Consider the following 25,041-nt stretch of genomic DNA (forward strand, 5'->3'; position numbering starts at 1 on the left):
ATAGGGCATTTTGAGAGATTCCAATTGAACTGTTACTGGCTGCAAACCACACCGTGAGGAGCACTGGCCTACCACTTTAAGCAACACTACCACTTCTGAGCTTTTATATTTTCACTATATTTCATCTGTATTGTTACTACTTATTTTAGTGATTCTTAATCTCATCCTTTTGAGAATCTGATGAAAATCATGCATCCTTTTCTCAGGGATATACACATTAAAATTTTTTTTGCACAAATTCAGGAGGTTCATGGATTTCCCTTCAAGATACTCAAGGAACCGCAGGTTTATCTGTTACATAAATAAATAAAATTGAGAAAGTACTATTACAAGGCATTGCTGATACAGCCAAAAGGAAAAAAAAAACCTGGACCTGTCATATGAAAGTTACCTTCAGGTAGAGAAAATAGTTATTAGTTTATTACATAATTAATTAATTAAATACAATTTTGATAAATACATTAAGAGGTAGTATAGGGTATTTCACGGGGTAGTATGAACTTTCTAATTATATTTAATTTGTGAAGAAATGATGTTTGGGCTGAGCTTTAAAGAATGATTGGGATGCACCGAGGAGGCTGAGTTGGGTAAGTGTCTGACTGTTGATCTCAGCTCAGGTCTTGATCCCAGGATCATAAGTTCAACCCCACATTGGGCTCCACACCTAATCTTAAAGAAAAAAAAAAAAAGATTGGGATGGGAATGGGATGGCAAAGGGTGTTCTAGGCAAAGAAAATAATGTATATCAGGAGTATGGATTGTTCTGGAACTGAAAGAAAGTTAGATGGCTAACGTATAGGAAAAAAAGGAAAGAAGAGCTCAAAATAAGCTAAGAATAATATGAAATATACACTTCTGAAAGATCACTCTGGCTGCCTTGTATATGATGGGTCAGAAGGTACAAAAAAGGGGATTCAGAAAGACCTGTTAGGGGTGCCTGGGTGGCTCAGTGGGTTAAGCCACTGCCTTCAGCTCAGGTCATGATCTCAGGGTTCTGGGATCGAGTCCCGCATCGGGCTCTCTGCTCAGCAGGGAGCCTGCTTCCTCCTCTCTCTCTGCCTGCCTCTCTGCCTACTTGTGATCTCTCTCTGTCAAATAAATAAATAAAATCTTAAAAAAAAAAACGAAAGACCTGTTAGGAGGCTCATCCAGTAATCAAGGCAAATGAGGTGAGTAGCTAGGACTAGAATATTAATAATAGAGATGAAACAAGCTATAGATTTGAAAAAAAACTGAGATAAAAATCCCCCATATCTTATAAGTCTACTTTTATACTTAAAATTTATTTGCAGAAAAGTATAAAGAGCTTTGGAGTCAACTTGGCCTGGATTTGAAGGCTAATGCAACTATTTGGTTACGTTATTAACCCTATACTTCTCAAATTTACTATTTGAAAGCATTCAGAATGGTGATTTATGTTTTTTTTTCTTTAAAGCAATTTACGGGTCATAATATGAACATTACTACTTATACCTACGGCTGGTAATATAGAACTATTACTATATGTTACAGCTTACATCTTGGAACTAATAAGAAGTATTAACCTATTTAGGGCACTCTTCAGTTATCTTCTAAATTAACATAACTAAGTCAAAATTAAACTTGATAACTATTTTTTAAAAAGATTTTATTTATTTATTTGACAGAGAGACACAGAGGGAGAGAGAGAGAGAGCCGGCACAAGCAGGGGGAGTGGAAGAGGGAGAAGCAGGCTCCCTGCTGAGCAGGGATTCCCAATGCAGGATTTGATCCCAGGACCCTGAGATCATAACCTGAGCCAAACGCAATCACTTGACCAACTGAGCCATCCAGGTACCCCATAACTGTTAATTTCTCAGTCAAAAGTAGAACAGTACAAAGGAGCACAGCTATTAATTTGTTAACAGGTATACAATAACAACCTAATGTTTTAAACATCCCAATAGACAGTAGGGCACAGTTAAGGAAGAATAAGAAAATTCAGTTACTGATTTTAGGTATCTCCTTCCAGCTAAAGACGACTATAGAGTTCAGTAAATCTTTGGGTAAAATCTAACTGTAAAGATGCCTAATATAATAGAGGAAGAGTGAGAAAACAAGAAGAGTAGAGTGGACAGCATTACAGAAATTTAAGGAAGGCACAACCGTGCCAATTCTTAAAGCTTTAGGAATTGCTCCTTCATAATTATAACATATCTGGTTGGGCTACAGTACCTACCATTGCAACTAGAGTTTCTGATATTGGTTCTATATTCTTACTTTCAGTATCTTCAATTTCTAATTTTATTTATTTATTTATTTGACAGAAAGAGACAGATCACAAGTAGGCAGAGGCAGGGGGAGAGAAGGTGGGAAGCAGGCTCCCTGCTGAGCAGAGAGCCTGCTGCAGGGCAAGATCCTAGGACCCCGAGATCATGACCTGAGCTGAAGGCAGAGGCTTAAATCACTGAGCCACCCAGGCACCCCTCTTCAATTTCCAATTTTAAATTACTTTTCTAATTAGAAAAGTTTCTAATTAATAATTAGAATAATTATTTTACCAAAATAATTCTAATTACCTTTGCAATTTTAAATTGTATTTTTATGTAGAAGCGTTTTCCTTTAAAGATGTCACTATATGCAATATATGTAAACACCATTGTTTGTGTAAAATTTTCCCTGCACCTCCAAAATCTAACATATATTAATTTTGGTAAGAAATATTCATTTGATCACCAACTTTGCTAAAATAACTTTATTAAATGAAAGAAACATGATATTTTAATTAAGTTCTTCAAAAAAAGTAATATTTCAAAAAAGAACCCATGCAAAAACACTGAAAAATACATTAGTTCTCAATACATACGAGGGATTCCTACTTGTTGTTTTCTTATTGCTGGACCAATGTTCAGTTTCTTATCCTTATAATTAAGTTTTTCAGCCTAAAATAAGAAAAAATTATTTTATTATCTTGGTACTACTATTTTACAAAACCATTAATGAAAAATTAGTGAGAAACAATTTTTAAAATTCAGACTATAACATTTTTTGAAAGCAGCCAGAATACTGGAAAGAACAAAGTCTTTGGATATTTAAAGATCTGGGTTTGAATTTTGGTTCCGATGGTCTGACCCCAGTTCTTTAATTGGAATACAGTCAGTCCTCTATTCATAGATCCCATATTTGGGAATTCTCCTATTCATTAAAGTTATTTGTAACCCCCAAAGCAAACTTGTGGCAATTTAAGCAGTTACTAGTGGACATGAGCAGTGAGGTGAAAATTTTGAATTGCCTGACATACACAGTCCCAGGCTGAGGTCAAATAAGGCAACACTCTGTCTCAGCTCTTAAAAAAGAGTCGTTTCATGTTGTTTAGTGCCAATTTTTTTTTGTATTTTATGTTGGTGATTTTGCTATCTTTTTTTTTTTAGTTTTTTTTTAAATTTTGCTATTTAAAATGGCCCTCAAGTGTAGTGTTAAAGTGCTGGCTAAGTTCCTAAGCACAAGAAGACTGTCATTTGCCTTGTTGAGAAAATGTTTTAGATAGGCTTAATTCAGACACGAGTTACAGTGCTGTTGGCCAGGAGTTCAATGTTAGTCAATCAACAATATATATTTAACATGATGTCTTTAAACAGAAACACACACAAAACAAAGTTATGTATTCACTGGTTGGTTGGTTAATGTAAACAGAAACTAGTGGGAACTTTGTATTTCTTCTAGGAAGAACAGTCAGTATTTGCTAACTGAATGTTCATGGTGACTTTATAAAACATAACTATTAAAAATAATGATCAGCTGCATGTGATTTAATAAAGTATAATTCGAACTCTATTTTTTCCTAAAAAATAAAATGTAACATTTGTCAGATTTAAAGTTATTACACTGAACTGCAGGCTATAGATTTTTTCTTAGCTTATGTAAGTTTTTCAGAAAGGAGGGAAATAATCTCAGATAATTTCACTCTAGGTATCCATGTTTGTTGTGCTGTTAGTAATTCAAAGTGCTAGTAACACTACAGAAAACATATATTCCCAAGTTCTTAGTAAGCAAATAAAGTAAAAAATTATATTATAACTTTGCAAACATACTCATGCAATGATTTGGAATGTTTTTCTGTAGATAAAATTTCTGTTTAATCTTAAAAAAAAAAGATTTAATTTTTAAGTAATCTCTACACCCAATGTGGGGCTCAAACCTACAACCCCAAGATCAACAGCTGCACACTCTACCAACTGAGTCAGTCAGGAGCCTCTGTTTAATCTTTTTTTATTCAATTTTTTTTGAGACCAATGTCAATCTTGAGATGCAAATAATATTTGCATTTTTATATTTTATAAAAATATTTTTCTAGCAATTAATCATTGTATTGAAAAGCTAATAATAAAAAAGTATCCTAAAGGATTAGTTTCAAAGAAGTTCCAAAAAACAAAGTTAAATACATCAAAAAAATCTCACCTCTTGTAAAATTTTTTGTGCATCTTCTTGTGTCTCAAAAGTGACGAAACCATACCTAAATAAATATATAAATTATTTTCTTAGAACATTATATTAGAGTTATATTAAAATTAAATTTCTTTTTAAGAATGGGCCACTGTAGGAATGAGCGGTTTTCTATGGTGCACCACCATGCAAAATTTAAGAGAATCCTTCAGAGCATAACACTGTGACCTCTTCCTAGAGTCAGGGCACTAAGAGGGAAAAAAACCCAAACAAACCCAGGATCTTAAAACAGTTTCAGATCTGAGCTGTATACAAATCAGGAAAGCATGAAGGATTCATGTTCTAGCTTACAAATTAGGATATAATAAATTTTAGTACAGAGCAATAATCCCTTTTAAAATAATAGAAGTTTAGCTTAAATAGGAATCAGAGTAGGAAAAAAAACTTCAAAAAAATAAAAATTTCAACACAAAAATTTTTTATATGTGAAAATGAGTATATAGATACATTATTTATTATTAGTACATATAAACTGATAATGCAATTATTAGTGTTTTTCAAATATAAATCAATTAAAAATGTGTACATCCTAGATTTTATATCTGCTTTTTATATATAATTGTTACTCTCAGAGTACAATTCGTATAATGTTCAAGATACAAATACATTATGTATGCAACATCCAAAAAGCCAAAGAAGACAAAAAGATATGAAAGAAATAAAAGGTATATCCCCCCAGCACAATTTCAATGTAGATAACTTAAGGAAACTAGAGTAGTGTTAAATATTTTGACTACTATTTTGATTCATAATTACTCTGTTGTATAAAAAGTTTATTTTTTTAAACAAAGGAATTTCTTTTTCTATGTGCCCAAACATTAAACAAGGGCTAATAGTTTTATGCTAATTTTTTTGTAGAACACATACACCACCCAGTGGAAAAGGCATAAAATACAGTATACATCTCTATGTGTTTTTCAATGGTTAAAAAAAGGATATTACCAAAATATTGAGAATTCTATTAACCATATACAAGAGGTACAATCTCACTTCATCCTAATACTGTTTGTCAGTCTGAGGAAGTATCTCAATTGCTTAAAAATAACCTCTCTGCAGAATCCCATCTCTTCCAAAGTGCTTATCTGACATACTTGAATGAGGTTTTCCACTAGTATAATTTTCTTTCCACCTCACTGGTCCTTTCTCTTCTGTCTATTCATGTATGTTCTGCCTCTCCTTCAAGAAAACACAGTCCTTCACTGATCTCCACTGTCTTACCCATTTTCTTTAACTTTGTTGTCAAACTTCTTGAGTACACTATGTAAACTATCTCTTTCTTCTCTGAAATTTGGCTTTTGCTTATACCAAGCCACTGAAACTGCTCTAAGGTTATTAGTGATTTTTAGACAAATCCTACTGATTTCTTCCCAGTTTTCATTCTCTTTGATTTGGCAATTAAAAATCATTCTCATTAAAATTGTATTTCTCAGGTTAGTTCTCTAGGTATCTGAGGCAAAACCTACAGATATTCCTTTGTGTCAGCTTTTTTCAAATAAAGCTTTCTCTAGTCTAAAGCAAGCATACAATTCTAAAAGTATCTGATTTCTTTAACTTCTGGTTCCTTAGCTGCTGTACATTACTCAAAATTAAAAGCTTGCTACCTAACATTGAATGACCCCTCAGTCCATGCAAGAATAACATCCCAACAAATTAAGGAATGTTACTATGTTACCCCTCCCTCCAAAATACACACACCCACACCAAATGGAAGATTAAAGATAGGAAGAAAAGAAGAGGGTATGAGATTCTCTTTTTAAAAATTGGAATCAAAGTAAGTGAGTATATAAAACCTAGTAACCCAATAAAAACACAATTGTTAATTCTATGTACTTTCTATAGTGATACTAACCCTTTGGACACTCCAGCTCTGTCATTTACAATCTTCACTTCTTTTACAGACCCATACTGGGAAAAAAATTTTCTTAAATCATTTTCATTTGTCTAATGGCATAAAAGAAACACACAAAAATTTTTTTAATTGCTAAAAAATGAAACAAGTCTTATACTTGTTTTGGAGACAGAAAAGATTATAAGCAAATAGTAATATGAATATAGGAATGTCTCTTAGCATTAAAACAGTACACAAACCACTAAGTTATTAGAATCAATGTAAATACATTGCTTTATGCAGTAATCATGTTGTTAAACTATTCAAGCAATAAAAAAATTTTAAGCTGAATTACTTTATAACTACAAAGAAAGTACACTAATATTTAGATGAATTCTTTTTGGTCAGTTTAAAAAATAATTTAAATTAGGCATGCTGTAACCTATAGCAATGGCATAGTACTATTGGTTCTTTTGGCCCAGAGAGGCTCATGATTATGGCAGTGGAACAAGGATTTTGGTATGTACCAGTCCCTCTATTTTAATCAGCTGTCTCCATAAAGAATGAGGTCTTAGGAAAGGAGTATTTCCAAAAGTACTTGAACTCAGTTTGTGATACCAGTGAAGTGACTACAAGATTTAAAGTTTAGATAATTTATCTGTACTCAATATACATTTTGACTAAATAATGACATTATGATTCAAAATAAAATAAAATAAAATCTGAGTCATTCAAAATAAAAATCTGAGTCATTATTAGATTATAGTTATAGACAAGATAGTTACAAAGATGGTTTTAATTGAAATAGTCTCTTAATAGACTCATATCACCTTTACCTAGAGTAGTCACACTAAATTCACTTAGTTTCATTTTCTGGCTCAGGTATAACTATGCCATGGGGAACTTTAAATATCTCTAGAAAAAAATTTTCTTTAGATACATAGAAAAAGACATGCCCAATAGAAGGGCTATGCCTCTTGAGTTCCTCTGCTACCTCACTACTTACATCCATTAGCAGCTTAGCTGATATCCTAAAGCTGCTAAACTGGATAATAACAAATACTGAGTTAATCTAAGAATAATAAATATCTCTTATTTCAATAAACTGAAAATGGAGTCAATGCCAGAATAAGAATTTTTATTAGAGATTTGAATGCAAATTAATTCAAACTATTCTCTGATAGAAGAGACACAAGTTCAATTTTGCGACTCTACTTCTTAATTGAAAAATAAGGAGACAGGAAGTTAAGATGATTAAGTATGAAGAAAGAGGGGCTATAAGCTTCTAAAAAGAATTATTTTAAAAAGTTTGACACAGCTTCCTACTAAAGTAAACTATTTCCTTGTTGGCAATTGTCTGGTTTTGGAAAAGGGATAAGAACCAGGGAGGGGACCCTAGCAATTACCTGTAAATTATAACTGCACTGTAACAATGGCCTCCAAAGTTCATAATGTAGTTGACAGAATTCAGTAACCTAGAATAATCTAGTCATACAAATGCTTCCATTTATTGAGGATTTATTTTAAAAATATACTGTTTGTAACATAAATTAATTTTGAACATGAAGAGTCAACTTGTGTATTTATGGTCAGCCATTACTATTTTCCACAGAAACAAAAAATATTTTAAAAAATAAACATTTCATTAGAAATAATTTTTCTTTATTTTTAGTGAACCAATCACATACTTGCTTAATAATCTTATTCTGACAAATACAGTAAGTGTAATATTTCTCTGGAGCAGAAAAAAAATAATTTCATCCAAATGTAAAAGGTTGATTACAGGGAAATAGTAATAAAATTTCATACCCTAATGGCACAAGGATTTTCTTAAATTAGGAAAAACAACTGTCTGTAATTTCTAGCATATAAAGTGGAAGCTTGGAAATGCTTCTATATATCCGCTTGGAAAGAAGGATATTCTACTTAAAATAGCCATGCAGGCCTTTCCCATAGGTGTTTACTACTACTCCCAAATAGTGCTGAAAAACAACTAACAACAACAACAAACTAAGCCTCTCTGAAACAGTGAAATGGCTCATTACCTAATTAAAATATATTAATGTTAAGATGCTTTATTCTGACAAGGTCACAGGTCTTTTATTGGTGACCAAATTCTGAATTAGGTGGCAGAAAGCAATTTGTAAAAGATGTAAGTTCAGATTACTTAGCAGGAAATTGAGAATAAAATTGGGATAAAGAAACAGGATTTCATAAGACTAAGTTTTGTGGTTTTTTTAAAAAGTATTGAATCTTTTTAAAAATTATAGTCATGCATTATTTGGTCTATTGGAGTACTATGTAATAAAATATAATTAGTATGGTATGGTGAAATAAAGAATATGAAACTATGAGTCAGAATACTGTGATTCTAATCTTCACTCTGTCACTAAGAAGCTGGGAGCCTACAGATATATCAATGAGCCTCAATTTCCTTGTATGTGAAATTGGACAATTATATATGTTCCATTCAACCTACATTGTTATTGAAAAGATTCTTTATAATAAGACAAAGTGAAACCTAGTAATCATTATGCAATTAGTAAATAAGATTATTTTTGCAGTTGTACCAAGTATTTCTGAGAAATAAAGTAACTTCTAATACAAAAAATACACTACATTGCATGCATAAATAGGTACCTTAAAGTCAATTCCTCCTACAAAGATGCGATTAGGGATCACTGTTCCATATCTTGGGGCACTTGTTGGGTTATTCAAAGGCACAGGTGACACAGGATTAGGGGATGGAGATAATGAATCTGTTTGCGTCTGATTTGATGTTTGCTGTAAAATAAAATTCTTTTAAACTTTTAGCATTGGGTATAAGTTTTGATGCAGACTGAAAACATATATCCATCAAAAAGATGAGTCATTTAAGCAAAATGTAATATTTTAGACTTTAATTTTATGCTAATATTATAAAGATTAGAGTTAGAACTAATACTTTTTGGAGCAACAAAAACATGGGAAATACAGAATTTGTTCCACTACAGAGAAAATCTTAAATATTAACATATATTATTTAAACATACTCATGTTGTTATTAAGTATACTATTTAAGTATTATAAATTTTGAGGAATATTAAATTCAAAAGGAAGTTTGAGAAAGAGAAAAAGCAGCCCAAGACATCTGGGGACTGGCTTGGTTCTGGTGGTGGTAGGAGTTGGCCTGGAACTTATAGTAAGGTTGTGGCATTCTCTTCTTAACAGACATTAGGCAAAGTTATTCTGTGATTGTGATGAATCACCATAAAAAATACACCAGTCCTAAAAATATATGTTTATAAAAAAAAATACACCATTCCTTAATCATATCTGAACCCTGACAAAAACAAAAGCATTGTCCAAACCACAAAAATGACCAAACATCCTTCTATCCTGGCTGATATGTGTAACTGCTCCTTCTTTGTCAATCACAGATTTGGCCTCCATCTATTTTTCTTAACCTTCTAAATAAAAATTAACATACCCAATCATAGAATTACTCCCACTTTCTGACAACATGTACTTCAGAGTAAAGCCCTTCTTCCTTAAATATTCTCTAAAAACAGCTTAATACATGCCTAAACCCCATAGTAAATTCTTTTCTAACATCCTCTTACCTAGAGGCTCCATGATGTATGCTCTTCCTTGTGTCAACAGTTCAATAGACCCAACATTACTTAACTACAGCTATGTTCCTGGTAGTCTTTGGCGAAAGGGCACTGATGAGTCAGTCAATAAACTCTGACATTCAAGTTCGCCATATTTAGTTCTAAAGTCACATTTTTAAATTTGAAGATCAAACTGATTTTGTAAAAAAAAAAAGTATATACATATAACTCATAGGTATAAATCTGTATACTAAAGAGCTGAGCTCAGGGGTGCCTAGGTGGCTCAGTGCCTTCGGCTCAGGTCATGATCTCAGGTTCCTGGGATCAAACCCCGTAAAACTGGGCTCTCTGCTCTGGGGGAAGCCTGCATCCCCCTCTCTCTCTGCCCGGCTCTCTATCAAATAAATAAATTAGATCTTTAAAAAAAAAAAAAGAACTGAGCACAGTACATGTATGTTCACAATGCTAAGTTGGGGGGCCTAATTTAGATTTTAATAAATATATATTAACATGTAAGCCTTTGTACAATGGCAAGATGGTAGACTCAATGTATATCTGAAAAAAAAAAGAGAATAGGATTTTGAAGAGAAACCAATTAAGCACTTGCTAATTACTCTCCTTCTGGGAACACTTAACCAACTTCTGAGACAGTCTAACATACTAAATGAGAGCTTCAAAAAGCTTGCAGTTCATAATATCAATTCTCTGAGAAACAAATACAAGAAAATTAATCTCTAACTTAGGTAATGGAGTTGTTCTTTTTCATATTTGCTCTCCTTTCTCACTTCATTGGCCAATAAAACCATAACCCCTAATCTCTTCAAGATATACTGAGAAATGACTAGGCCAGTAGTGATTATGGGGTTGTAGGCTGGACCTTATTGGGCTCTATTCTGCAACTAGTATTAAGGGAGGAACAAACAACACATATTCCCAGTATAAGGGGGTTCATAAAGACACCTATTAAACCACCCAAAAGTTATCCCATTTAATAATTGCTGTGTTGTAGTTTTCATCGAAAGAAACTGGAATCCAATCGTAACAGCATGCTCTCTAGGGAATGACTCTGTAGTGCAAAGGATAGATGATCTGGGGATGCTTAGTTTTATTTTTCTACCAGGTATTTGCATTGCTAGAGATAATAGCATATCTCTAGTAGATATAATCTTGTCTCTGTTTACAGAGAGTAGAAATTACGTATTTGCAAAATTAAAAAAAATCAGTCTTTATGAAAGTTTCTTCTTCAAAACAAAATGAGTTCAACATATGAACTTGTTTGTTCTCCGATTTGTTTAGAGTTAATTCCATTATTTTTCCTTGAGAGAGATGACATGAACAGAAGTGAAAAGAGTGCTTTATTTCCTACTTTGAGAAACTAGTTAAATGATACCCAGAAAGAAAAAACATCAACTTTCCCAGCCTATTCACTTCGTTCTCCAGTTTCTAAGACTCCTGCTGTACTGTGAGTTCCAACTGCCTCATTTTTCTTACCACTTATCACTTTCCAACATGCTATATAATTTGTGTTTATTGTCTATCACTTTCCACGGTAGTGCAATGTTCATATTTCTGCCTGTTTTGCTCACTCAGCGTCTGAAGTAAAGCCGGTACGTAGGAGGTGTTCAATTAATATTTGTGAAACAAAAGAATAAACGAATGAATCATTTCTTCCTGCTCATGATATCCCAATCATTAGGCTGAGGTTTAAGAACATGCCTAGAAAAATAGCCTAGAAAATTTTTTCTAGGCAACAAGGTTCAAGCAGAAGCAACATCTGAATTCCTTCGAGAAGGCTAGCGATGCATGGTGTTGAACAACAGAGAAAGCCTCAGATTCCACTGGCAATAATTTTGCAAGTGTATGGGAAGCACTTAGGTAGGTGCTGTTATTTGGTTAGAAGTAAGGGTTCTTGGCTTAGCAAAACTTCCAACGCTAATTAAGAATTTCCCCCTAAAGAAATGTGCCCTTACTGACTTCTTCCCTTGTGAATTAACCTCGGAATCTATCATCCACTTTGCCAACGAAGACAACAGGAAGAGGGCGGGCTAACCGTCGCGGTCACAGCCTCGGCGCTCCGTCCCCTCCGAGGCCAGCAAGCCGAGGCGCTGGGGGATATGGCCGTGGCGACAACTTCCTCAGGTTCTCGCGGGTCATCGTGAACTTGGGCACTGACACGAGGGTCCACCCCCTCCCCACCAAAGTGCGGGAGGGAAAAGAAAGCCAGCCAGCGAGAAATTTTGTCCCGCAAGCCCGCCAGCAGCAGTGGCGGGAACCCTCAACCGCACCGGGCCGGCGTGTCGGCCTCGAGCGCGGGCAACTCCTCGGCCGCACGTGGCGCGTGCTGATTGGCTGCCGGCCGGGTGGGGTGGGGTGGGGCACCGCCGCGCCTGGCACCGCCCCTGCCTCGGAGGCTTAGGCCTCTCAGGCCTTCCCTGACTCCCCGCCCCCTTCCCCCGCCCCCCACGGGGCCCTGAGGGGCTCCAGCGCACACAGGGTGTTGGAGTGTCTGGGTCCGTCGTGGGCCACGGTGCCCCTCCCCTCCCCCCAGGTCTCTCAGGCCTTCCGGTCTCCACCGAGACGCGGCGTCCGCCGCCCTGGCAACCCCTCGCGGTGGGCGGCCGGGGAGTCCCGCCGCAGCGAGCGTCGAAGACGCCGCGCAGCCCAGTTTGGGCGGGAAAGCTGTTGCTCCGGCCCAGCGCGCCGCCTGCTGCACGGGACCCGGCCCCCCGCCGACTCCCGAAGCCTCCCGGCCTTTTCCGAGGTGCCCCCGCCGGCCTACACCCGGCCCAGGCCCGGCGGTCCCGCCTTCCGGACCCCACGACACGACCGGACGGGGCCTGCAGGCCGGGCCGCTCTTCGCGGTGGTCGACGGGGCATCCTGTCCGCGTTTCTTCCCGACAAAATAGTGGGCGTCTGGGCCCTCGACCTCGGTTTTCAGCCCCTGAGGACCCGAGTCCGCGTGGCTCCTTACCCGCGCCATCCCGGGGCCGGAGGCCCGGCCTGCTGTACTCACCGCCCCGGACTCGGTCTCCATCTTCCTCCACGCGCTTCAAATGCGAGGGCGAGGAACGGAAACCCGAAGTCTGAAAGCACCTTCACACCACGGAAGCAACACCACGGCTCCCGACAGACACTCCCCCTGGCGGCGACGGCGGCACTGGCAGCTGCAGCGGCGCAGGCTCGGACCCGGGGCCTGAACCCGCCACCCGGGGGGGTGGGGAGGAGCAGCGACGTCGCCTCAGGCGGCGGGGCGGGCGGGCGCCGCAAGCCCGGGAGCGACGCGGGCGGGCGGTTTCGGCTGGGGCCGGCGTCGCCGAGCTGGGCCGTCTGAGGGGAAGAGCGTGCGGCAAGTCGGGGTGGGCGTGGGGTGTGCGGACGAGGGCTCGGCCCAGGGGCCACCGTCGCCTGCCTTCGGACGGCTGGGGAGGAGAACGCGGACGGTTATGCAAAGCACCATGCACTGCGCGCCTCCCTGTCTTCTCCCGTTTGGGGGAAAGTCGGCGGCTGCGACTGGTGGGTGACGTGACCCCAGGCTTTACTAAGGAGCACGAGGCCGGCCGAGGGGCCACTTCGCGAGGCTGCTGCGGGGCGAGGAGGGCGGTTTCCAGAGGCAAACGCTGACCCCCCGGGCCTGACGCGCCAAACTCGGGGACTCCGGAGCAGCCTCGGACTCCGCGCTCGCACCTGCTGTCGCCGTCACTCATTCCGGCCGGCGGGCGGGGCAGCGCGGGCGACTTGGCTGGGACCCGCCGTGCAGCCCAGTCCGGGCCCCCGGCGCAGGCCGGCGCCCCTCGCGGCTGCCGCGGGCCCCTCGCGGCCGAGCACCGCCCGGCCGCCGCGACAGCCTCGGGAGCCGGTCGGCGACGGGGCCGTCGCGCGCGGGAGCGGGGGGAGCAGGGGGCGGCGCGCCGGGGGCGGCTCTGGCCGCTCCGCCGCAGCCTTGGGGCCGTCTTGGAAGGACGAGTTCTTTGCCGAGGTCCGTGGAAGGCGGCCGAGAGTTCTACACGTGGCCGCCGTACTGCGCGATGTGACAGCGAGCGTGCCTACAGAATATACGTCTCGGCGACAGAAAATTCACAATCGCCCCAAGTCATCGCAGCTGAGTGAGCGTGCGCGGCCGGGCTGGCGACCGTCGCTGCGACCACTGACCGCGCCTCCAGTCAGACGGCGATCCAGGCCACTCGGCCAAAACCTAAAGCTTTCAGAGACTCAGCCGGGGTCTCCCTGACAAGAATTCACGAGCCTAACCATGTTGGCGCGTATTTTACAAAAGTTCGTGGCGACACTTAACATTTACAATAGTAATAACCTCTGTCCTCTCATAACAGTTTGACTTTGGGTTATTCTACTTTCAAGAGAAAGACTTTAACAATATGCACTATCGCTCTATTAATTTTTGATATGCTCTCAGATCTTTATATTATTTACCAAAAAATAGGAAATATAATTTTTTTCATTCGATTCAGTTCAGCGAAAGCATCCTAAAAGTCATTATACATTTCTGCATGAGCCATTTAAGCTCATTTCAGGTTTTAATTTCTGTGGAAACAGAAAACACGAACCTGTTCAAATTAATACTCATATTGTAGAGCAGAATAACTTCGCTGTTCGATAATATTAAAGCTAATCTTTGGGCTTTTTTCCCCAATAATATTGTTAGATTTGAGTGGCTATTACTATCTTCATTTTTTGCTCAAGTCTTTTTTGACTGAAAACCTTTATTTTTAAAAAGACTGCCTTCACCACAGTAGGTGTTCAGTCTGTGACATGTAAATCATCAACTTAATTTAGGGAACGGTGGCTGTATTTCAGGGCCCAAGATGGTAATTCTTTGTTCTGCTTCTCTTTTAATTCTTTTTTGTTTGTTTATTTATTTATTTATTTATTTATTTATTAGATATGTATTTATTTATTTGACAGAGCGAGAGAGCACAAGCAGGCAGAACAGCAGAGAAAGAAGCAGACTCCCCATCAAGCAGGGAGCCCACAGTGGGGCTCAATCCCAGGACCCTTGGATCACAACCTGAGCTGAAGGCAGTCGCTCAACCAACCTAGCCACCCAGGCGCCCCTTCTCTTTTAATTCTTAAAGCAAAAGGATATTTTTGTTTTAAAACTTGGGTAGACCATGTAAAAGTATACAATTCAACTAGTAGACGTTTATTGTGCTCCTATTACGTGTAGTGCCTAATGTTTGATGTTATAAGAGAGAAGATGAACAAGATCAAATCTTCAACTTGAGTTTTTTTCAACCTAGAAGGGGAAAAAGGACTAATTGCTCAAAATAATAATTATACCTAGATGTGCTTGTAGTTAATAAGACACAAGCAGAATAATGTAAGTGATGTATGAACTGTGATCAAGGATTCTGTAGGAGTGCAAGGGACAGCATCCTGGAGCACAATGTCTGGAGTTGGGTAAAGTTATCATCAAGGCTGAAATTCTGGTCTGGGTGGGAAATTGGGAGGAAAGATGTAGAGCCCCTTTTATCTACCCAGCACTAGACTAGGCACATCCTTTTTTAGTCTTCTTAGTTACCATTCCTTTTCTCTGGAAATCTGAACCTTAGAGAGGTGAAAGTGACTCATGTAGTCACATTGCTGGTGACTGGTAGATGCAGTTTTCAAAAGTTGGTTCTGTTTGACCCCATTGCCCATGCACTTTCACTCCGTGATGTTATTTATACTGTGGCAATAATGACTTAGAGTTTTATTCTAGAGACCTTTGCAAACAGAAGGCCACTGAAGGTTATTGAATCAGGAAGTTAGATAATCAGAACCAAAATTTAGAAAGATAGCTTCAGACCAGAGAACAGTTTTTAAAGGACAGGAAACAGAGAATTGAATTAGGAGCATACTACTCCAGTGAAAAATAATGGGGATCTAAACAGAAGTGGCAGCAATGAGAATAAAATATTGGGAAAGGGTTAAGGAGAAACCAGAGAAGAACTGAGACTCTTGGACATGGTGATGATGGAGAGGGATTGGTGAGGATGGTTCAGAAGTCTCAAGTTTCAAATCCTGGAGATGTCATTGACAAAGAAAAATATAAAAGTGCAACCCATAACAAACTGCAAACCTAATATCCCATTTGTTTATATTTTGTGGTAGCACCCCAATGTTTCTCATCTCTTCCCTTCACACAGTCAGTTAAGGGCATAGTTCTCGTTTCAGGGAATTATCAGAACCTGCCTTCCCCCTTGCTTGCATTCCCTTACTGACAGGTCTTCCATTACTTCTTATTGACTTTTCTATACACTGATTCTAACTCCTAATAATCCATTTTAGGTACCTTTTCCCTCAATAACACTTTGGATGTGTTCTCTAGCTTGTAGACCTAGGTAACTATTTGTGGGCCTCCTATGGACCAGGCTTTACTTTGAGGGAGTGGATATGGCAATGGTTCTTGCTCTCCAGCAACCTGTGGTCTAGTGCAAGAAGGAGCTAAGTAAGTAGAAAGTTTATACACTCAATGTGCTAAGTGTAGCAGTAGAAGAGTTGCCAGGTGCAGAGATGGGGGGGTGACTAAAACAACATGAAAAGGACAGGTTTAGAAGATGTCTCTGCTTCCATTTTATTTCTCTCTTGTTCCCATGTCTGTTAACCTATTGTTGTATTTTGGAGGATGATTAGGTGCTTTCTTCTTCTCTATGCTGGTTAGATATTTGAAATAGGAAAGATGAGGGATAGGAGTTTTTAAAAATCTGTCTTAAGGAGCAGAGAGTCCAGTTCAGATTTCCTTTTCCTTTATGGAATGTAATACTTACATTTAGAAAGGATGTTATAGAGATGATCTAGATTGGAATAGTAAGTGATTTATTGGAAAATTCCTTATAAAATTGTTTTATTTGCTTATGCTGTTTATTTTGAGCAACTACTTAGACACAGGAGTATACAATAGAGAACTCACTGTGCAGCATAAGGTAGGACCTCAGTAATTATATATAGAATAGAGACTAAATGAACATACAACCTTCACATCACCCTCCATTTTATACCTTTTATTCCTTTATACCATTTTATTCCTTACCATTTTACTCTTACTTCTGGAATAAGAATGGAAAACAGTCATTGTCAGAAAATCTCTTCTTGATTCACTTACACAAGTATGGTTTAATAATTATACACATATTTTCACTTGCTTTTCAGGGGAAGACCTTGTGGTTGGAACATCCCATCTGCAAAATCCTTTGAACATTCACAGATATTTCCTTAAGAGCAAATAAATAAGAGTGTATAAGCTTTCTACTTTCTACACCATATACAGAAATAAGATCTGTGCAGCAAAGCTTCAGTGCAAGAGTGATTGCGCAGAACATGTTGTCCAGTAATAGACTCAGTTCTGCAGTGTTTGCCTTGGCTTGGCCCTTTATTTTACCCTTACCTGATCTCACCTGACCACAGATGGCTGGCTGGTTGGCTGGCTGGCTTTCTTTCTTTCATCTTTCTTATCTCTCTCTCTCTTCCTTTCCTTTCCTTCCTTCCATCCTTCTTCCTTTCCTTTCCTTTCTTTTCTTACTCTCTCTATCCTTTATTTTCTTTTCCTTTCGTTTCATTCCATTTCGTTTCCTTTTCTTTTCCTCTTTTCCTTTCTTTTTTCCCTCCTTCCTTTCTTCCATCCATTCATCCTTCCTTCCTTCCTTCCTTCCTGTCTGTCTGTCTTCTTCTTAGCTTTATTTATTTATTAGAGAAAGAGAGCAAACATGATCAGGGGGAGGGGCAGAGGGAGAAGCAGGCTCCCTGCTGAGCAGGGGGGCCTGTGGAGGGGCTCAATCCCAGGACCCTGGGATCATGACCTGAGCTCAAGGAAGACACTTAACTGAATGAGCCACCCAGGCACCTCCCCACATTTTTTTTTATAAAGATTTTGTTTGTTTGTTGTGTTTATACAACTGCTGTTTTTTAACCTCTTTCCACTCTTATTTCATCTTTAGATATGCTCTGTCTGGGAGGAAAAGATTTTCCTTGACCCTCTGAGGGTCCCTGGCTGGGTCTGAAAATTAAATTGACAAAGAGTAACAGGAGAAAAGCAAACAAATATTACTGAATCTTTACGTGTATATGGGGGCCTTTATAAGGGAATGAAGACCTAAGAACTGTTCAGATCAGAAAGCTTTTATACCTTTTAGGCAAACAATAAATTTATGAGTAATTGACAAGATGAAGGAGTTTAGGCTAGAGATAGTAAATGGTGAAGAAGTAACTAGGAAGATCATGGTTAGATTAACAAGATTAGTTTGCAGTTTCCTCTGGTGCTCTGTCTTGGGGCTGATAAGAGTCTGTCTCCAATAAAAGAATTTATTTCCTGCCTTTAGGCACAAAAGGGGGAGCTTTTTCTGTGTTTATTGCTTCTTAATTGCCTTCAACTCATAATAATTAGTAGGTCAAAGAGGCATATTTTGGGGTGACATATCCTGGTTTCCTTCAAATCAAGAAGTATTTTCGGGTACTATCATGAACCTCTTAATTCATATTTCTCCCACCCATAGGCATCTTGGCAATAGTTCATGTTCCTAGTATCCTTCTATCTATGACATTTCAAACATCTTTGTGTAAATATTTAGTTGTCACTTGTCCTTTCCTCCAGCAACTATGTTGTTTTTGAGTAGTGGACAATTATTGCCTCGGCACACTCTGATCTTCTGAATCTAAGAAAGGCCACCATGTGGTGTTGCATAGATTAATCAACACATAAGGGTGTCTGGCCAAAGGAGCTAGTAGTCTGAAATCCAGCCCTTAGTGCTCTACCAGGCATGTAGCCACAGGCCCCTCCACTCAATGGGAATGCATTTTTCTAATTCATAAAAAGATGTTGAATGGGCCAGTGGTAGCCCTACCTAAACACAGCTCCTGTACTGTACGATGGTGTCAAGAAACCCTCGCTCATGTTCATCATGTTTTACTATCATACTCTCAGTCATGAGTAACTGTTTGAGATTTGGAAAAATATTCATCTTGGTGAATGTTGCAAGTGGGTTCCTCAGGAAACGTACTCTGAGATTTGTCTGTAGAAATTTTGGGGAATCCGAGTTTGGGAAGAGTACCTGAGAAGAGTGAGGGGAGCAGGACTGGGCAGAGCAAGTTGAGTTGAATTGTGATTTTTGCTACAGAGTCTCCGCAATACTAGGATGACCTGCAGAGTTGTCCCTACAGACTAGGGTCCCTTCCCTCTCCGCCATACTCTCTATCCTCATCTACCCATCTCTAGACGTTGGGTGCAGGCTGCTCCCACACAGGAGTCTGGACTTTGGACAAGATGACTTTCTTTGGCTGTGGGAAATTTCTGGAGAGGAATTTAGGTGAGAACAGTCTACATACCCAGTATCTGGTGGAACAATAGGTTGGTCCTGAAGGGAGATTTGGGCCAACCACATATACAAAATTGTGCTCATAACCATTGAATGATCTTTTCTCTATAAGAGGATTAAACAGGTTGAATTTAGTTTGCTTTTGGTTGAAGGAAAACATGACAAAAACAGAATAACTGAGGAAAAATTCAAACTTGTCTTTTTCTTAGAGAGGGTACCTCAGAGGTTGCAGGAAGGATGATATCAGGAGCACAGATCTGGTAACCCAAGATCTGGTAATCTTGTGACACTGAAAGTTTAGGTTGCACGTTGTGTTTAATGATTACAGGCTAAAAACCAGCTTTCTATGAGTTTGCCCACTGTTGGTTCTTTTTTTTTTTTTTTTTTTTTTGGATTTGATTTATTTATTTGAGAGACAGAGCATGAGAGGGGAGAAGGTCAAAGGGAGAACCAGACTCCCTGTGAAGCTGGGAGCCTGATGCAGGGCTCCATCCTGGGACTCCAGGGTCATGACCTGTGCTGAAGGCAGTAGCTCAACCAACAGCCACACAGGCGCCCCCCTCTGTTGGTTCTACACTCAAGAAAATATCCATATTGGTCATCATTGGAGAACTATAATTAAAGTGCAAAATCTTCTCAGTCAGAAAACCTCTCCATAAAGGTAATAGAGACAGAAACCAGTTTCACCACTGAATAGGCATGAACATTGTGGGGCACATCACAGGCAAGAAATTGCAAAGAAAAAGAGAGGAATCTCACGCACTTATATTGCGAAGCAGACACAACCCATCATATCACAGATAGTTCATCCTAACCTTTCCTGATGATTAGAATCACCATCTTATTGGCTTTATAGAGAGGAAAAAACCTCATGTCTTTATAGCAGGAAGTAGTTTTGCAAACTGTAGTAAAGCAAACATCAAAGTTAGGCTCTTAACTCTTACTGAAACTGGGAAATAGGGGAACCATCCCTCTTGATGTTTGCATTTCAAAAAGGTGGTTATTTTTTCCTAAATTTTTATTTAAATTCTAATTAGTTAACGTATAGTTTAATATTGATTTCAGTAGTAGAATTTAGTGGTTCATCACTTACATATAATACCAGTGCTCATCACAACTGGATCAGAACCCAAAAGTAGACTGAAGTGTATGTGGGAATTAAACATATGACAAGAGGGATAATTCAATTTAGTGAGAAAATAATAGATTACTTAATGAGGAAAATAAAAGTAGCCCACCATCTTATTTTAAAAAATTTATAAAATGCTTATATACAAATATAAGCTAAATTAAAAAATAAAGTATAGAAGGACCAAATACTTAAATGTTAAAAAAAAAAAAAGCCTTGCAAGAAAAGGTAGGAGATTACATGTACAACTTGGAGGTTGGAAAGTGTTTCTTTTTTCTTTTTTTTTTTTTTAAAGATTTTATTTATTTATTTGACAGAGAAATCACAAGTAGATGGAGAGGCAGGCAGAGGGAGAGAGAGGGAAGCAGGCTCCCCGCTGAGCAGAGAGCCCGATGCGGGACTCGATCCCAGGACTCTGAGATCATGACCTGAGCCGAAGACAGCGGCTTAACCCACTGAGCCACCCAGGCGCCCTGGAAAGTGTTTCTTAATGCTGAAAAAAGGAGAGACATATTTGTTTATATAACGATTAATAGATTATATAATAGATATCATAAAATCAATAAATAATAGTCTGGAAAATATTAAAGCTGATGCCTTAATAAGGATGACATCTATAATATACAGGTTGGGTTCTTTGAGAAGCATGTGGCATTAGAGATGAAAGATTTATTGGAAAGTAACACATGTGGAGGGAAAAGAAGAAGTAGGATTGGGCAGGAGGAGTTCAGATACAGACACGACAAAAATCTCAAACAGCCCAAGGGGCAGCTGGAACAATGACTGCCTGTTGGAGCAGTCCTATCATGGTGTAAATGGCTAAAGCCCGTTGACTGGAGATTGCCCAGAGAAGAGAAGAGCTTGACCTCACCTATCAACACCTCACTCATTCACTGGCAATGGGATGCCCCAAGAAGAACATGACTTTGGTTCAAAAGCTGAGGTGAACCCTGAGTAACTGAACAGCTGAAGGCTGTCTGGAAGCCAGAGAGTGAGCCTCTTACTGAAGCAGGATCTGAGTGTGACATCTCTGTGTTTGATATAGAATGCTTACAAACTAAGAAGAAAAAAGGCATTCAGTCCAATGGAAAATTATTCAAGGCACATGTGTATACAGTTTACACACGTGCATGCACACACACACGAATGTACACCAAGGCTGAAAAATGCTTTAACTTGGCAACTTAGGTTGTTAATTTGAGTTACCTTGCAAGGATTGGGAAGGTTGATGTGGGTGGAGGAGGAGAGAAATGTTCAAGACAGAAGGAAAAATTATACCAAAGAAGCATGCATTGATCACGCTTTTGCACCTTTCTTGCATCGGTGTGTGAGGAAACACATTCATCCTCTTGTTCACATATGTTTAAGAAAGGATATTTTGACATTAAATGTCAGTTCTCCTGGTAAGTTCAAAGATACATTGAATAGGAGTAAGGCATTTTCAATCGATCACATGTAACAAAAAAGGCAGAAATAGAGACTTACATAGCTTATAGGAAAGAAATGAGAAAAATATGTCACAGAAATAGAAATAACTATACACAATTTTTGGATATCCAGAAATTTTTAGTTTTTACTAGTTTAGTAGATGCCAGGAATATTTATTTGCTATATAAATCAAGTAATATCTGGCCATATGGACCAATAACATTGTTGTAGAAAGTATAGAGTTTTCAGTAAACTTATGTATCTGTATCAGGAGAGACTAAGTTATACTACAGTAACACATGACCCCCAAATCTAAGAGTAAAGCCTCTTAGACATTGCTTTCTTGCTCATGTTATACATCCACTGTAGATTGGCTTGAGCTCTGTCCGTTGCCATTTTCACTTAGGATCAAACCTATATCTGGTGACCAATTAATTTTGCGGCAGAGGAAAATGAGATCATGGTAAGCATACACTGGCTCTTGAAGTTTCTGTTCAGAAGGGGCTTTGACTCCTCTTTGATGGGCTAAAGTAAATCACATGACTGAGCCTGCTGTTAACCAGTTGAAGTGGCATAAGCCCTTCCACAGGAAGGATTAGTGAGCATCTCTATGAGTATGAAGATTGTCTTTAAAATGAAGAGTGTTAATGAAATATTTCCATGTGAGTCATACCTAATGGGTGTCCTTAGTGATTGGTGAGTATGAAGAATTAAGATGAGAAAAAAGAGGGGTGCCTGAGTAGCTCAGTCAGTTGAACATCTGGCTCTTGATTTTGGCTGAGGTCATGGTCTCAGGGCCCTGGAACTGAGCCCTGAGTAGGGCTGCATGCTCAGTGGGGAGTCTGTTAGAGGATTCTCTCTCCTTTCCCTCTGCCCTTTACCCTACTCTCTCTAAAATTGATAAATAAATCTTTAAAAAAAAAAGAGAGAGAAATAAGAGGGACACCTGGTTGGCTCAGTCAGAAAAGCATGCGACTCTTGATCTCAGGGTTGTGAGTTTAAGCTCCACCTTGGGTGTAGATTACTAAATAAATTTTAAGATGCGAAATAAGAGAAAATACTTTTTTTCTAATCAAATGCTATTTTTTCTCACCTCCTGGGTGTACAGATAAGAAGTACTCCTTTTGACTTTGGTTTCAATCACAGACCACACACCATTATTTACATTTTCAGAAAACAAATAAAAAACCTGTTTAATCCATATTTTGAAGATAGGAAAAATATGGAAGAGGTAAGATTTTATTTTTTCATATATTTTATTTTTCTGAAGTTTAGAATTTACATCAGTATGATTATGAGAAATATAGTATCTATCAAAAATCAGAAAAATATCCTTTCCCTTAGAAATGATCATCTAAAAATGATGATGTTTAGTATTTTTTTCCTAGCGTTTAAGTATGGCTCATAAGGAATCTTCCAAATAAATTCTATATTACAGTTACTAAAATCCCATTTTGGTTAGGAGAAAAATTAAAGAAAGCTCTATGATGTCTCATTACACTAAATGTAATATTGCACAATGTTTGTTGTTCATTATCTTACTTCACAGTTTAAGTTAAATTTTAATTCTTTGTTGCTGCTTTATATTTTAGATGATCCCTGCAACATGACTTTATCCACCCTAATCTTTAAAAAACAATTGTGACATCATCTGAAGTTTCACCAGTACATTTTATATAGAACAGAGAATGGCAAACATCCCAAGTGCTGTTCAGCAGCTGTTGCTCCTCTACTGTGGATAAGGGAAGAAGTAGCTATCTCCATGGTGACCTATATGAGTCAGTGAGGGTGGGAACTGGGGGATTCTCACGGGGTTAATGACAGAGGAAATGCTAGCAATCCAGTTTTCAGTAGACATTTGGCCTCAAATGGATTTTTTTTTTTTTTTAAAGGACTCACTTTTTTATGGCCTTTCATTTTGTAAACGGGATAAACTTGCATTATGCTCAACGAAAGAGCTAGGTACCTGAAAACTTATGGGGAACTAAAAATGCCTTACAGAAGAGACTGTACTTTATTTTTGTTTTATACTTCAGAACATGCATTACAATTTTGTGTTTATTTAAATATTGCACTCTGCTTCTTCCTCCCAAAACACTTGAGGTAGAATGTAACAAAGGCATATCAATAAGGTTAACAAAATAGATATAAGATTGATACATCATGATCAAAGGAAATGAATTAGAGAAAGAAATATCACTCTTTACTTTCTTCCAATGGGTCCTAGGATGCTTAAAAAAGCATTAATAAACCTTATGTCTTGGCATAAATTGAAGGAAAACCCCCTACCACATGCAGATGAATTAGATTAGGGATATGTACCTGATGGGGAGAGGAAGAGTCTTCAAACTTATATTTACTCCTGCATTGCAAGTGTCAGGCTTCGGGAGTGTGTTTCGTTCGAAGAAGTTTCTATTATAACGTCATACGTGAAAAGATCCAAGTTGTCAACTAAAATAGAGAAAGAAGAGAAACAAGTTTTCATGTGGGCCTCACTGGTGCCATTCCAGGGGTAGATTTCATAAATGCCTCTGTGGTTTCTGCATTAGTGTGGACCATAATGATGACATGAGCTCCATCTTCAGGATCCAATAAAAAGTCAGTAATACATAGAAAATAAATCAACACTGACTTCCTCTTTTCTTTTATTATTATTATTTTTAACACTGCCTATTTTAAAAAGACATTTGCCTTACACATACAGAATGTTCCCAGATGATTTGCCTGGGGCTCCTAATCCTGTATCTTAGCCTTTGGGTCTACATGATTCCCAAGAGGGCAGTGTTAATGGACAGACACCCAGGTATTCTGCTTTCCTGCAGGTAGTAGAAGTTCCCCAACATGGGAAGGAAGCAGTAGCCTTAGAACATTGAAGAACATTGGCTCTAATTAAAGATTTCTTAAATGTAATGCCTTTCATTACTTCGAAGATTTATTAAACTGAGGAATCTAGATCTATTCTAAACAATTTGTAATTTCTCATTTTTGTAGGACCACTATCATGGAGTGGATTACTTGTACCTTTACACAAAATTAGTTGACTTTTTTGTTTTAGTTACTGAAATTTCCTACTTAATTGCTAACATAAGGGACAAAAGAATACCTTTGAAGAAAAAGCCTTTGAATTTTAAGAACATGTATTTGGTTTTGCTTACCTTTTTTTGCCTTCATACATACTTATTCTACTACAATATTTATATTACAAATTACTCTGCAAATTGTTTTCTTGAGTTAACAAATTGAAATGATTACTGTGTGTATTAGAGAGTGTTATGACTTAATATAAGGATATATATG

The 25,041-nt window shown here is 38.5% G+C and overlaps 1 protein-coding gene across 3 annotated transcripts in view; it reads right to left on the bottom strand.

The window, feature by feature from the left end:
• BOLL (boule homolog, RNA binding protein) overlaps window positions 1-13,071 on the bottom strand; it is a 61,697-nt gene extending 48,626 nt beyond the window's left edge. For 2 of the 3 annotated variants that reach the window (XM_004772173.3, XM_013045719.2), the window contains exons 1-5: window positions 12,854-13,071; window positions 8,930-9,073; window positions 6,311-6,402; window positions 4,417-4,471; window positions 2,825-2,900 (exon numbers count right to left, since the gene is read on the bottom strand). In XM_004772173.3, the coding sequence (XP_004772230.1) occupies window positions 2,825-2,900; window positions 4,417-4,471; window positions 6,311-6,402; window positions 8,930-9,073; window positions 12,854-12,916 (430 nt within the window). In that variant the 5' untranslated portion in view covers window positions 12,917-13,071. The remainder of the gene's footprint in view (window positions 1-2,824; window positions 2,901-4,416; window positions 4,472-6,310; window positions 6,403-8,929; window positions 9,074-12,853) is intronic. The other variant, XM_004772177.3, reaches the window with a different exon arrangement.
• Window positions 13,072-25,041: the final 11,970 nt, after the last annotated feature.

This window comes from Mustela putorius, unplaced genomic scaffold (genome assembly GCF_011764305.1).
Source record: "Mustela putorius furo isolate JIRA1106 unplaced genomic scaffold, ASM1176430v1.1 tig00000275_pilon_pilon_pilon, whole genome shotgun sequence".
Classification (NCBI taxonomy): Eukaryota; Metazoa; Chordata; class Mammalia; order Carnivora; family Mustelidae; genus Mustela; species Mustela putorius.